At 39.0% G+C, this 15,757-nt stretch overlaps 1 protein-coding gene across 1 annotated transcript; it reads left to right on the forward strand.

Annotated features, from left to right (window-relative positions):
* The first annotated feature begins 918 nt into the window (after positions 1–918).
* Positions 919–13,829, forward strand: LOC139327479 (pepsin A-like). The gene is made up of 8 exons (XM_070957317.1): positions 919–1,089; positions 1,440–1,557; positions 2,227–2,345; positions 7,344–7,543; positions 10,454–10,570; positions 10,941–11,082; positions 12,422–12,520; positions 13,686–13,829. Exons 1-8 carry the CDS (start codon positions 919–921, stop codon positions 13,827–13,829), a joined length of 1,110 nt encoding a protein of 369 aa, XP_070813418.1.
* The last annotated feature ends 1,928 nt before the right edge of the window (positions 13,830–15,757 follow it).

Here is a 15,757-nt window from a genome sequence, read left to right on the forward strand (position 1 = left end):
TTGCCTAGGTTTTCCACTGACAGTAATATTTTATTTGCAAATATCTGCTAATGCACTGTGTGTTCATCAAGTAGAACATGCTTCTTGTTCTATCCCCATCCCCACACACACACAAACAGCCAGCCGGGGGTTAAAGAATTACTTGGCACACACAAGGTTCGTTATCAGGAACTTGGCAGCAATACGATAACCGTCTGCCAAGTGCTTTACTTCAAGAAGAGGGAGTTTTCCTCCATCAGGTAAACACCAACAAATACACACAGTTTTCAAAACAGTCCAGCTCAAACAGAAACCTTCAGCAGATTCAGGCGTTGTACAAAATGACTAGCCAGAAGTTAGCTTTGTCCGTCACAGAGTCTAAATGGCCACCACACTCTCTTATATAGCCTGTGGGGTGTGGTCCAGTGACTCATCTTAATCCCTGGCATGCCTCCTCATCTGCTGCAAACGTTTATCTCGCCTTTGTTGGCGTGGATCCAGGAACGACGTATCACCGTCATCTCTGTCATCGGAGACAACTGGCTCCTGGCCAATCTCCTCTCCCTTGGCAGACACCTGAGGCATAGCCAGAGAGGAGGGGCCTGGAGAGGGAGGCCTGGCCGGCTCCTCTCCTTCATGTTCGGAGCCTTCTCCCTCCGATAAAATGGGCTCCGGGGTCAGAGCCACAACACTTCTTTCTCTAAAGAGTATACCTAGATTTCAAGTCCTTCTTCCTCAGCAGAAATAAATCTGAATCTAACTTTTCCCATTCTGAGGGCCTTCAGATATGTTGCAATTATCTTTCATTCTAGCTGGGAATTCTGAACTTGTAGCCCTCTTAAGAGTGTTGAATCAGAGAATGTCCAAAATGCTTTTTTTTTAATCTTTAATGCTACAAGCACTATCTCTCACTTATTAATTTTTCCTTTCCATTATTCAATGCTTAGGGTTCACCTAAAGAAAACAAAATCCGTGAGGCAAATCCTTCAAGAGCATGGGCTGCTAGATGATTTTCTGAAGAAGCATCCTTATAACCCTGGCACAAAATATTTCCCCGGGCTGCAAAATACATTTGCCACTGATTCTGAACCCATGCAAAATTATATGGATGTAAGTATTCCATATTAGGAGGAGATACTCAGCATTTAGCCTATGGACAAGAATAGAGAATCTCAACACCTAAGTATTAAATCTCAACATTTAAATCAATAGCCCCTGCTCTGGAGAGCAATAAAAGAGACATATGGATTTAGGAAGTTATACTTTTAAATGTTTGAAAGCAATTTGAGATCATGGAACATAAACAATATTCTACTGTAACAAATTGAGCAGATTTCTATTGTTTAAAAAGCTTGTCAAACTTGCTTTTGTCTACAAAGAAGTGTTCATTTGCTTCAAAAATGTTATGGAAATATCAAGGATGGATTTTTTTTATTATGTTCTATTTTCTGCCTTCACAGCTCGAGTACGTCGGCACTATCTCCATTGGTACTCCACCACAAGAGTTCACAGTCATCTTTGACACTGGTTCTTCCAACTTGTGGGTCCCTTCTGTGTACTGCTCCAGTGGAGCTTGTTGTAAGTAGTCTCCATAATTGATGCCTTCAGAAAGAGGCTACTCTTTATTCAAGCCATCCTCAAGCTAGTACCTTCCAAATGTAATAGACCACAAGTCCCACCACAGTATCTGTGTTGGCATGTTGACTTGGAATCCTCAGAACTCCAATCCCAACACATTTGAAAAGGACCAAATCAGGGAGAATTCTGTATTCTCGTGTCCATCTATTTTTCCAATGTGTTCAACATGGATCATACTAATATCAGGTATATTGACTGCTAGAGACAGCTTTGGGGAGCTGCTACTCAAGGGGATTATTATGGAATAACAGAACATGCTCCCACATAGCAAATGTTTAGGCACGAGCTTGGATATAGAAGTGTGGGATGTAATGTAAGGGATAATCAGATCATTTTATTACAGCCATAAAGCCAGATACAGTAAAATGTCTAACAATAGAACTATTACATATTTTGTTTCCCACATGAGATAAAGGGGAAATGTAACTATTATCCCCCAAATTATAAACCAGCTTTCAGGTTAGCTATGACTGAGGACAGAGTTCACATATTAGAGAATATTGCACTGGAATGAGTTAAATGCCAAGATCTCTATTACTCTCTATTGCTCTTCTGTTCTGTTACATATTCAGTATGCCCACATCATACTACAATTACTTATCTTTGCAGCTGACCATCATAAATTCAATCCACAACAGTCTTCCACTTTCCAGTCCACCAGCCAGACCCTATCCATCGTCTATGGCACCGGAAGCATGACTGGAATCCTAGGCTATGATACTGTCCAGGTAAACTGCCAAAGAAAATAGACTGAGAAGCTATCCTTGGGAAATGGAGTCAGCCTGGTTCTGGGTGGACAAACAGGGAAGACCTAATTGAATTCTGTATAGATCTTACTTATGGCAAAAGCTTTTTAGCTCTTTCCCAACTTCTGATCCTTGTTCATCTCAGAGGCAGCCAAGACTATGGTGTTTATTTTGGGAATTTTCATAGTCAAGAAGAACAAGGAACTTTAACAAGCCTTGTTATGTATGCACTCATGACTAAATAATTAAGAAATTCAGTAATATCCTAGAACAGGGGTGTCAAACTCGATTTCATTGAGGGCAGCACCAGGGTTGTGTTTGACCTTGGGGGGGCTAGGGGGATGTGACCAGTTTGACGTCACTCATGTCAGGGGCACCTGTGGTGGCCCGAGCAATCTGCCAAAGAAAACAGGCTCCTGAGCTCTGTTTTTGGCTGCAACGATCTCCTACAACCTTCTGCAAGTGAAAATGAAGCTCATGAAGGCTGCCCAGGGCCCTCCTGAGCTCTGTTTTCGCTAGCAGAAGCACTGCAGGCCAGTGCCTCTGCTGTTTCCAGGGTGGCCCCGTGGGCCAGATCTAAGCACCCCGTGGACCAGATCTGGCCCCTGGTCTTGAGTTTGACACCACTGTTCTAGAAGATCTAAGAAATTCAAATTATCAATAACCACTTCTCTTGGAAAGTTGTGCCATAATTGTTCTTTATTTATGATTTGGACGTTTTTTCCATTTATTCATGGCCAATTTTCAAAGGCTGAGTGGACAAGTCTTCTTGGTAAGGTTGTTCAGAAATGGTTTGCCATTTCCTCTTTTCTAGGGCTGAAAGAAAATGACTGGTCCAAAGTCATCCACCTGACTTTGCTTCTAAAATAGGATTAGAACTCACGGTCTCCCTGTTTTTAGCATGATGCAATAACCACAACTCTAAACTGGCTCTCTGTTCAAAATATTCATAGAACAAATTGGGGGGGGGGAAGCCACAGTACTGTAGTGACACAACATCGTTTTCACAAGATAATAATAGATTTTATATTTTCAAATATGAGGATATATGGGCACTATGCATTTCATTTCAACAGACCTAGATGTAATTATGTGTGACAGCACACAGCATATATACTAGGGCAGCAGGGGTGGGTTCTATTTACCTTTACTACCGGTTTGCAACGGGAGTGTGCGTGCACGCTTCTGCACATGCACAGATCATCCATTATGATGTCCACGTGCGTGGGCTGAGCCTCCTGCCTCTTTTACTACCGGTTCACAAGAACCAGACAGAACTGGGAGCAACCCACCACTGTAGGACAGGCAACCTAATATTTTTGACATGTACATAAATATCATTCAATTGGCAGAGATCCTTCATAGTCCCTTTTTGCTTTTATCACTCTCAACAGCAAATAGGGTCATCTCATTGTTCAACTCTTATGTCAGATCATTCATAACCAGGTGAAAACCACTAGTTCCAGGTGAAAACCACTAGTGGCTGATCTTTGGAGACCCAATTGTGCACATCTTGCTAATGCAAGAATTGCTCATTTATTCCTATCTTTTAGCCATTTGCCAGTCCAATGGGGCTCCTGATGCCATGTCAACTGGCTTTAACAGGGAGACTTTTTTGAGGATTTTTTTCCGAGTCCAAGAATACAGCCTCTATTGAGCCACCTGGCTTACATGCTCATTAACACCTTCGAAAAAGTTTGGAAACTTAGAGAAATCATCTTGGTTTGTTTTCACCAAAACTTTTTTTTCCCCCAATCAACTTGTTTTCTTTTTAATAATGCTTACAACTATTTTCCCTGGAAATAATAGCATTCTGTCTACTTTTATCTATTCTGGAGCCCAAGAAAACAAAACCATGTATCCTTTTCTTTTCTTTGCCATCAGTTGTAAGTTCATGAAACTTGCTGATTGAGCTTATGTTTGTTTTCTTAATATTGAACTTTAACAAATTTGGAACTTTAACAAAAGCTAACTTTAACAAATTAGCACAGATGTTTCACTTTCTATTTTTACTTTTATAACGAGATTTCTTTTACTATGAACTAGCAAAACAGGGTCATTAGCATATTTCAGAAGCAGCACTACTTATTTTGATTCCAGCTGTCATCTCATTCCATCCTACTATTCTGTTAACATATTGCTGTAAAAGTTAAATGGGTACAGGGTCAATACTGTGGGAGGTTCATTTCACACTATTGTGAAAACTAAGAACAGGGCTGACAGTTGTGACAAGAGACAAGAGGTGCTTTCTGTTTTGTCTTCATAAAAGAGGCAAATGTTCACCTCCTACAAAAAAAGCAGAAGGAAACAGATGCAACATTTGCAGCCTGAAATTGCCTATATTGAAAGTAGAATATTTCTTGAAATTCTTATGACATAAGATTAATTTTTCATCTAATATATAGTATGAATCTGAGCTTTCTTAGATTCTAGTTGCATGGACTATTTCCAGCGTAGATTGCAGTGAAAGCACATCTGATAAAAATGTATTCTGTCACATTCTCTTTTTAGTTCTGAATCGGGGGTGAAATACTACCAGTTTGCAACAGTTCACGCGAACTGGTAGTAAAAAAAAGCTACAGGTTCAACGGAACCAGTGTTTCTGACGACCAGGAAATCCTGCTTTCTAGTGAATCTAAATCGAGCAGCACAGCTGTTCCCCCCCCTCGCTGTTCTACTTACCTTGTTAGGCCTCCTTTTTCCGTGCAAAACACACATTTGGTGTTCATTGTGCATGATTCACTGTTTTGAATCATTCTGGCTGTCCAGATTCACTTCCTATAGTAACTTCTTCACTATAAAGGCTTATCAAAAGAATAATGACCCATTAGTAATATATACCACATTCTGGCATGACCCGTAAAGTAAAGGCTTTGCTGAAATCAGTGAAGCTGTATCTCTTTCTGTTTTCTTGTGCTCTTCATTATTCTTCTGATGTCAGCTAGCTACACCCCACCACCACCACCACAAATTTGCCTTTACTGTCATTTACATATTCATTTGGCATTTCTTTCTTTCTGCATGCTCTGGCTTTTTTTGTGAGATATTAAATAACACTGCTTGTGTGATAAATTAATCCAGTGGTTTGATAATTGCATATTGTCTTGGCTCTCCCTTCTTGGGCATAAACACTTATGTTTTTCACATAATATTTCCTGACAATAAAGCTGTAAATAAAATTAGATTTGCTTCTCGTCTTGCAGTTTTGAACAATTCAGTGGATTTTTCATCTGTCCCTGGTGCTTTCCTATCTGACAACTGCCTCTTCTATCTCAAATGCTATTTGAGTTGGTTTCTGAATATATTCCCTTCTCTACAAATGTTCCTGTTACTCTATAATCCCATTGTAAAAGGTTTCGTTATAACATTGGCAACTTCCTTCAATCTATTTTTTTCTATTAGATCTCTTCCACAATTACTGTTGGGCATCCTTCCGTTAGGATATAAAATATCCTTTGAGTGCTCTTAATTTTTTTTTTTCATATATATATCTACTTGTTTTTCTAGTTATTTTCCTCTGTTTAGAGAGTTTTCCCTGTACTTTTTTGCTTAACAATAATGTCAATTTCAGTCATCTTATGTTGCTCAAAGTTTTAATTTATCTATCTTTCTCTGGCTTGTTTTGAAAACTATGAGGATTTTTTTCATCTTTGTATTGGTTTTCCTTCAGTCTTCCGTTGTTTCTGGTCTCCTTCTTAGAACACCTCAGGTTGCCTGTCATTTAAGTTAAAAGTATTAAATAAATGCCTCATATTGGCCCCAGATTCTGTTTCTTTGTTCTTCTGATCAGATCTTGTTGGCATACCTGCTCTCTTCGTTTTTCTGAGTTTAACCCATATATTAAACAACAATATATTTTTTTTTAATTTGATTTATATGCCTCCCTTCTCCGGAGACTCAGGGCGGCTTACAATGCGTTAAGCAATAGCCTTCATACTTTTGTATATTTATACAAAGTCAGCTTATTGCCCCCACAAACTGGGTCCTCATTTTACCTACCTTAGAAAGGATGGAAGGCTGAGTCAACCTTGAGCCCTGGAGAGATTCGAACCAGCAGTAAATTGCAGGCAGCTGTGTTAATAACAGGGTGCGTAACCACTGTACTATCAAGGCTCTAATTCATGGTCTCTGCTCCATAATCTGCAGCTGGAATTATCCTGGTTTACGGGATTTTATTTTTCAATTGTTTCTTCCTGTTGTGTAATTGACTGGATTCAAGGCTGATATCTCAAGTGAAATCCAAGTATAGTATCTGTATTTGAAGTAATTTTTGTAAATGAACAAAAATTATCTTTACCAAATTCTATTTTTTGCTTTATTGTGTTAATTTAGCCAGGCCGATTTTTCTATATTTCCAGGCTTCTTCACATTTTTGCATTCCAAACACCCATTTGTAATATTTATGTCCTTTCCTGATGCTACATTTAGCACTTCTTGTATTATCCATAGAATTCCACCATGTCCGCTATTGAATCTGTAGGAGATGAATATACTGATATATAATGTTGATATCAATGGGTATCCACTAATTTTAAGGAATAAGATCCAGTCATTTATTGGATTATAGCTCAATCTATATTCAACAATGTCTTTTTTGAGAATCATTGCCAATTCTTCGCAAGGAGATTAATCTCGATTCTGTGTCAATTACACTCCTTTCAAAATTTAGATTGGGCAGAGAGAAATAGTTGCAGATGGTAAACTAATAGGACATACACAGAGATTTCCTTTGAGGCTATTTTATGAGATAGACATTAAACTGCAAAGCAGTTTATTTAAAAGCGGTGAATCAACTAGAATCAAGTGAATTATAGGAATCATTCAAGGTCTGTTTGCAAACACACATGTATGTATCTTTGCATAAATCTGCTTGAAATTGAAATTAAAATGCCTCGGTATGTGCTTCCGACACAAATGTAGTAGTACTTTTTGAAATTAAAAAGAAATTTTATAACCATTTCTCCCTGTTCTTCTGCATAGGTTGCAAATATTCAGGTCAGCAACCAAATCTTTGGTCTGAGTCAGACCGAGCCAGGCAGCTTCCTTTATTATGCCCCCTTTGATGGAATCCTGGGTCTGGCTTACCCTAGACTATCTTCCTCTGGTGCCACTCCTGTCTTTGACAACATGATGAGTGAAAATTTGGTATCTCAGGATCTCTTTTCCGTCTTCCTGAGTTCGTAAGTAACAATGATTTGTGCACGTTTTTCTGAAGGGACTAATTACTATCTGTTGCTAGAAGGGAGAGGGCATGGATGCCAACCATATTATTCCTGGAGAAGCTCAGCAATAGACAATCCTTTCCAGTTTTACAAGTTTTCAGTGCATTACTGCAAGATTAATAAAATATTATGAAAAATCCCCAGTGAGGGTTTTTTTAAAAAGCATGCACATTCAATAACAATATCCCTATAAAGTAGTATGCATATAACTCTTCACCATGAATAGCAGGTGGCGGCATGTAGGTGACTGTGATTGATCCCCAAAAGACTAAGCAGGGTTAGACCTCTTTAGTATTTGGATGGGGAACTATAAAAAAATTCCAGGACTATTGGCTAGAATAGGAACTTTTTAAAACAAAATTCCTGGAACAAGTCAATGGTAAATTACTTTTATCCCTTTGAGTTCTGCTAGATTGCGTCATCGTAGCAGCAGGGATATTCGTGAGAGGGATGAGTGAAGAATACTAGGCGTATATTCCAGGAGTCTGTACACTACAGGTAGTCCTCCACTTACAACCATTAGTTTAACAACAAGTTTTGAGGGGCCAAAAAGAGTGATTTATGACTTACAACTATTGCTGCGTCCCCATGGTCCCATGATCAAAATCCAGGCGTTTGGCAACTGGCAGGTATTTATGATGGTTGCAGCATCCTAGAGCCATGTGATTGCCATCAGTGACCTTCCCAGGAGACTTCTGATCACTTAACAACCATACCATTTGTTTAACTGCAGTGATTCACTTAAGGATAGCAGCAAAAAAAGTCCACAAGCATGACTTGCTTAACGACTGCATCACTTAGCAATAGATATGCTGGCCCCAATTGCTGTTATAAATTGTGGATGACCTGTATTCCAGCAGGTCACCCAAGGCATATAATGGGTATCAGAGCCGCCGGGCTACAATCATTAAGCTCCTATATTGGGTGGCAATATAGAAAGATGCTGGAAGCAGATGATCACTTTAGTGACAATGGCTAAGGCATCATTTCATATTACTGTATGGAAAAAGGAAATGATAAACCTCTCCTGTATTTTACAAAGTAAACTCATGAGTAGACAGTGGAAAGGGTCTGACAATATAGTGCCCGATAATAAACCTTTTAGGTTGGATTAAGCTCAATATGCTACTGAGGAAAAGCTCAGGATCTTTCAGAGTACAGGTAATATTTATGACACAACTAGATTAAAAATGCAGGGATGTTTAGCTGCTGATCTTGCCAGGCAGGAAAATAAAATCTGCCAGCAAATCTGCAATATAACCCAGATCATACCAACCCAAAAAAAGAAAGTTTAGCACAGAATGGAAATTATAATACCATATCCATAATTTCACATCCTAGCAAAATTAAATTTAGGATCAACCAAGGCAGGTTATTTGGAAGAGGAAATGCTAGATGTTCAAGCTGGCTTTAGAAAAGATTTAGGAATATTAATTCCATTTATTATTTATTTATTTATTTATTTATTTATTTATTTATTTATTTATTTATTTATTTATTCCATTTATATGCCGCCCTTCTCCGGAGACTCAGGGGGGCTTACAATGCATTTTAAAAAAACCATTATAAAAACATTTAAAAATTAAAACATTAAAACCCATTCACACCATTCATGGCCGGATCTCACAAGATCGCAAAAGCAAGATCAACGGCCCCAGGCCTGCCGGAATAGCCAGGTCTTCACCACTTTTCGGAAGGCCAATAGGGTGGGGGTGGTCCGGACCTCAGGAGGTAACTGGTTCCAGAGAGCTGGGGCAGCCACAGAGAAGGCCTTCTCCCGTGGGCCGCCAGCCGGCATTGTTTAGCTGACGGGACCCGGAGGAGACCAACTCTGTGGGAATCTTACCGGTCGCTGGGAGCTATGTGGTAGAAGGCACTCTCAAAGATAACCTGGCCCTGAGCCATGTAAGGCTTTAAAGGTAATAACCAACACCTTGAATTGTGCCCGGAGACCAATAGGGAGCCAGTGCAGCTCGCAGGGAATTGGTGTAATGTGGGTGTAACTAGGTGCACCCAGCTTGTGCGGTTGCATTCTGGATCAACTGTAGTCTCCGAACACTTTTCAAGGGTAGCCCCACATAGAGCGTGTTGCAATAATCTAACCGTGAGGTGACAATGGCATGAGTGACTGTGAGGAGAGCCTCCCGATCCAAGTAGGGTCGCAATTGGTGCACCAGGCAAACTTGTGCAAAGATCCCACTAGCCACAGCTGTCAGATGTTGCTGACAGATGTTGCAGATCTTATTTCTTAGAATAAGAAATGCTATTGCTGATGCATGCTGGATAATTAACAAAAACGCAGAAAAGGGTTTATATGAGCTTCTATAGATTATAGAAAGCCCACTAACTGGGCTTCTTTTCGAGAAGAATGTCCTCGAAAAATCTGGAACCACAGAGCATCTTATCTCCTTACATGAAATTTATAAATGAGACAAAAATCAGTAGTCCAGAAGGAACATAGTGGAACAGATTGGTGCCAGGTCAGTGAGTGATTCAAATAAGCCATACACCCTCTTTTTTATTAAAGGGTTAGGGTATATGCTGAATATATAGAAAGAAGAGAATGGACTGAAAGAATCTCTAGTTTTATAGCTCATGTATCAATTCCCAGAGCTAAATTCCATTTCTTCAACAGCATTTACCCCTTGTCCATATAATCACTAGATAGCAACCAAGAGACGCAGCTCTCTAACTCTTTGCTACTACCAGTAGCTTATAAGTGAAACAATCAACTAATTAACCCATTGTTTTAAGGGTATTATTTTTAAAAGTTTGCAATGGGTCAACAATATAATAGGAAACAAAAAGGAAATGAAAAAATATTTGCAATTCCTCTAATTGGCATGTTCTTGTATGTTCATTTTTCAGAGATGGCCAGAAAGGGAGTTTTGTTATGTTTGGTGGCATTGACTCCTCCTACTATACTGGAAGTCTCAACTGGGTGCCCGTTTCTGTTGAATCCTATTGGCAAATCACTGTGGACAGGTAACCCAACTCCTACACCTTCAGCCTTCACATCCCTGCTTCACAAAGATGCAATCAAAAACCGAATGCAGAATAATGGCAAAAGAAGATGCCCATCAATTCTACGAAGTAGGACAGATTAGGAAATAGATACTTTAACAACTATAGGAATATAGTTTAGCATTGTGATATAATAGATTCTTGAAAACTTGCCAAAATTTCCTTCTGCTCCCTCTTATCGGGGGAAAAAAGTCAAGGTGAATTATTTTGAATCTTTCTCATTCTTCTTCCTTTCCCATGGCCCAAGTTGTTTTATAATTTCAAAAGACCTGCAGGCAAAAGGTTATAGTAGTTTTCTTTCTCTCATCTTTACCTAAATATTTCCTTTCAGTATCACCTTCAATGGTCAAACCATTGCTTGTTCCGGTGGCTGCCAAGCTGTTGTTGACACTGGTACCTCCCTCCTGGCAGGTCCTCCCAATGCCATTGCTAACATTCAGAACTTCATTGGTGGCCAAAATTCCAATGGTCAGGTGAGCTTGATAATAATGATATGTGACTATAATTAATATACATAAATAAGTAATCATTACCAGTAATGAAAAATTGCTGGGAACATAGTGTTGAAAAAGTAGTAAGAGAGCAGGTTAAAATGTCAGATTTCCAAATACAAACTGATAAAGTCTTCACTCACAACACACCAGATTTAACTGTTGTTGAAAAAAAGAAAGCATGGATAATTTATGCAGTAGTATCAGGAGATAGGAGAAGACAAAGAAGATCTGAAACTCAAAATGGAAAGTTTATAGCATAAAGCAGCTGTGGTGTTTCCAGTGGTTATCAGAACACTGGATGCTATACCAAAAAATCTTGGATGACAGCTGGCAGCTGTGATTTCCACATTATTGTGTATATAATTCTTCTTAAAGGTTGAGACAGGAAAACAGACCAAGCGCATTGTGCTAGGAGATCTTTAGAGATTTATGGTTCAATGATTTTGTGAATCTTAATAAGAGGTTTTTCAGGTTAATTTCTAGTGTTTTTTGCTATTGTTATGTACAATCCATTTTCTCCCTCTATTCCAATTCTTATGCAAGATTCTTGCTTTGCCCTAGCTTCCTAATGTGATTTAGCTAAGGAAATGCCATTTTCAGTCCTAGTTAATCAGCAGTGTCATATAATTGCCATGCAGAATAGAGTGGCGCATTATGGAAAACAGTGCTGGTCAGATCAATGATTGCAAAGATCATTACACCAGACCTTCATCATGGACCATGTATCCTCCACCAAGCCCTCACTTCCAAGTTCCTTAGATTCCTCTACTAGACCAAAATTATGCATAAAAATGAAAGAAAACGAAACCCACAAAGATACAAATTGGCTATTACTAGCCAGACTTCATTCTTCCCCTCCCAATATTGTTCTGCTGACATGTGGTATGCCTTCCACACTGCAAACAGCTATCACTTGGAATATAATTCTGATCTCAAGTCATCATTGCTGATTCTTGTTTCAGGAAGCATCATTCTAATGCAGGACTGAGCAATTAATTTTCTCAAGGAGCTACATGAGAAGGGCTGAACCAGTAGGGCTGTGAAGGTGCAAAAGCATGCACACACGCACATACCTAAATTGGGGAAAAAAAATAGCAGCCACCTTCAAAATAAAAGCAATCCACATGGGACACATAGGGAGGGCCAAAGGGTCAGAGGTGGCTTTTGCCCGGGTGTGTGTGTAAAATGCCCAGGTTTGTTCCAATGCATTTTTTTCTGGACAATTTATAGGCAAGCTTTTTTGTTTGTTTGTTTGTTTGTTTCTCAAATCTTATGGGGCTGCTAATATATGTTTTCTGTTCATCCTACTTCACATCAGTATATAGTCAACTGCAATGCTATCAATGAACTGCCTGACATCGTCTTCACCATCAATGGCATTCAATACCCAGTGCCTGCCAGTGCCTACATTCGCCAGGTAAGATCTGTGGTTTATCCAAAAAATTGTCTCAAATAATTTAGGTCATACAATAAACCCTGAGAGAGAGAAAAAACCTGACCCATGAAAGAATTATAGCAAGACAATCTCAGTCACTTATATTCAAGTGGGAGAAATTTCTAACATTTGAAATGTTTTTGATAATTTTTAGCATAGCAGTATTTTCATTATGCATTAAGAATTGAACACTGCAACTCTAAACATGAAATCCAACACATTTAGTGATAAGATTATTCTCATGTAGATCATATTCATTTCTAGTAGATCTCATTTCCCATAATAGACCATCCTTAATATGTTAGACTTTAATTCCCAGTGTTTGGGCCAGAATGAGGAAAGCTATAGGGGATTATTCTATCAGTTTATCATTTTGGACTCAAGAATAACAACTATGTTTAATCACAAATATTGCAATATTAACCTAATGTTCCTGGTATGGAAGATACAGGTAAAGTGATTCTTTCCTTATGGCATTATTATTTCATTATGCCATAATCCAAATTGTTGGATTGTATAAATGTTCTAGGAAAACACGATTAAAGAGCAAGCACTGTTAAACATGTATGATTCACTGTTATATATTATCCATGGGGCTCTTCAGAAAGTTTCATACAGGGTCTGAACATGATTCTCAGCATCCTGGTCTTTCCTCTATGGCATTGCCTTCATTTTCTCCCCAGGCCATTCATTCATTCATTCATTCATTCATTCATTCATTTTTTGTCAAGCATGTATAACATAACAGATATACGTATAAATATGATTATGAATACATGAAATGGATACGAATAAATGGGGACATTTATTCCCATTTTTTAGTCAGTGTTACGGTAGCTGTACTAGGAGGAACATAGCATTTTCATTACTCCAACATAACCGAACAGCAGGCTTAAGGTATGCAAAATCTGTAAGGGTTTGTCACCCATCACCTTCGAGGGAAATCAGATGACTCCAGATTTAAACAAGAGGCAAGTTAGAAGTAGACAATGGAGATAGCCTATTCAATGCAAATATGATTTTCTGCTACTCCAACATGGATAAGGAACACTCAACAGGAGGGGGGGAATGTCAGCTTCCTGATGCTTTGCAAAGGCCCTCTAGTTACACCATTCAAATTCATCATATATTTGAACTTCTCTTTCAGTTCCAAAGTTATTGCACGAGTGGCTTCGAGAATATGTTCTTCCATTCTGATCTTTGGATCCTTGGTGATATCTTCATTCGTCAATACTATGTTGTCTTTGACCGAGCAAACAACCAGATTGGCCTGGCTCCTGTGGCACAGTAATAGCAACATCTTATTGGTCATATTATAACCTAAGGATGGTCTTGACTCTTTGGAATTAAATTTGGTAATTATGCTCCTGATCCCCATGCTTCTATGTCAGCAACAACAAATGAATATAAAAATAAATGGCTTTGTATTCACTGAACACTGAATGCATGTCAACTAACGAACTGAAGTTAATTCACTCCAAGTGAAATTTCCCAAGTGAATACATCCAACCAAGGGGAACCCACCAACTTTGTGCATAATGGATATCACTGTCAAACTACTCTTAATTATAGGAAGTTTTTTCCAGCATTCAAAAAACATTTAACTTTCCTGCAATTAGTAAAGAAGACGTCAATAAACATACTTTCCAAAGCTTTTATTTGTCTATAGACAAAACAAGCCTTTTAAAGATGAACTGTATCGAATTCAGTTATTAAAAAAATCCAGTTTATTTAAACTTATTTGCCATAATTTTTATTATAATATATACTTTAGTTTTTAAAACGACCACCTTCTTTTGTTTTTTCTTCTATCACCTTTCTTCTTTTGTCTCACAGAATGTTCTGTTGGATAACATTAATAGTCCAAATCCAAGTTAATCCACTAGATTCCTTCCTAAATTACTTCTTCTGACTGTTAATCCATAGCAAGATCCTTCCTCGCTTGTCTGATTGCTTCTAAGCAGCATCTTTTCCTTTCATTCCCCAAGGCCATTCACACACTCCATTACAATAATGACCAGTTATATTTAGAAATCCTCCCCACCTCACCCCCCCCACCACTTTGCCCAAAATGCACAGCTTCCAAATCACTGTTGGGAAGATATTTCTACTCCATCAATAAGAGCTTTTACACTGTGCTCTCAATTGTGCCTTTTACCCAGCTTTTGACTCCAGTCTTATCTGATTGCAATAACAGAGACTTTCGTACAGTAAACGACAGACTACAGTAAACGAAATCCCATTTTGAAAAAAATGAGAGCAACTCTCAAAACAAACTCCTTATTTATTTTATTTCTTCTGCCTCCGAGAGCCTCCCACCAGCCAGTACGCTCCCACAGAGAGGGGCTCCTCGGGGTGCCATCGGTCAAATAATGTTGATTGGCGGCCCCCGGGGGAGAGCTTTCTCTGTAGGAGCACCTGCCCTCTGGAACGAGCTCCCCCCGGAGATACGGAGGATCCCGGATTTACATACTTTCCTCCAGGCCCTCAAGACTTTTTTATTTCAACAAGCCAGGCTGGCCTAACTTCTCCAATTGCTTAATTTTAATTTTAATTTTAAAAGGGGTATTTTAATTGTTGGGCCAAAATTGTTTAATATGTTTTTAAACTGTTCTTAAATTTTTGTACTCTATGTGTTTACCTTTGGCTGTTCACCGCCCTGAGTCCTTCGGGAGAAGGGCGGTATATAAATTTAAATAAATAAATAAATAAATGAATAAATTTTTATTTTATTGTCATATTTATATGCCGCCCTTCTCCCGAAGGACTCGGGGCAGCTCACAAAATAAGCAATCCAACAATAAATAGAATTAAAATGGTACAATCCAATTTAAAACCCCAAATCCCCAGATTAAAATACACGGCAGATCAGGGAATTTGCTGAAAAAGCCATGTCTTTAGGTTGGCGCGGAAGGTGCAGAGGTTGGGGGCTGTCCGGAGCCCAGTGGGTAAACCATTCCAGAGGGTCAGTGCGGCCACAGAGAACGCCCTCATCCTAGGGGCCACCAGCCGACACTGTCTGGCCGAAGGGACCCGGAGAAGGGCAGTCCTATGTGAGCGCACTGGACGGTGGGAGTCCGGTAGGAGGTGGTCCTGCAAGTACCCCAGGCCCATGCCATGAAGGTTCACATTAAAAAACATCATTTATTTTAAAAAAAATCAAGCACATAGAGTGAAAAATATGTATTGCAAAATTATGCTTCAGGGAAAATTATGTAA

The sequence above is a fragment of the Pituophis catenifer genome, unplaced genomic scaffold (assembly GCF_029215685.1).
Source record: "Pituophis catenifer annectens isolate HBS135680 unplaced genomic scaffold, rPitCat1.0.hap2 SCAF_1, whole genome shotgun sequence".
In the NCBI taxonomy this organism is placed as follows: domain Eukaryota; kingdom Metazoa; phylum Chordata; class Lepidosauria; order Squamata; family Colubridae; genus Pituophis; species Pituophis catenifer.

What these genes read in the sequence shown, in the direction of transcription:
- LOC139327479 (XM_070957317.1), top strand. Translation starts at nt 919, where the DNA reads ATGCTTAGGGTTCACCTAAAGAAAACAAAATCCGTGAGGCAAATCCTT. An exon ending in CTGCTCCAGTGGAGCTTGTT is followed by an intron (nt 1,558 to 2,226) that starts GTAAGTAGTCTC and finishes TTATCTTTGCAG; the next exon opens with CTGACCATCATAAATTCAAT. An exon ending in GCCAAAATTCCAATGGTCAG is followed by an intron (nt 11,083 to 12,421) that starts GTGAGCTTGATA and finishes ACTTCACATCAG; the next exon opens with TATATAGTCAACTGCAATGC.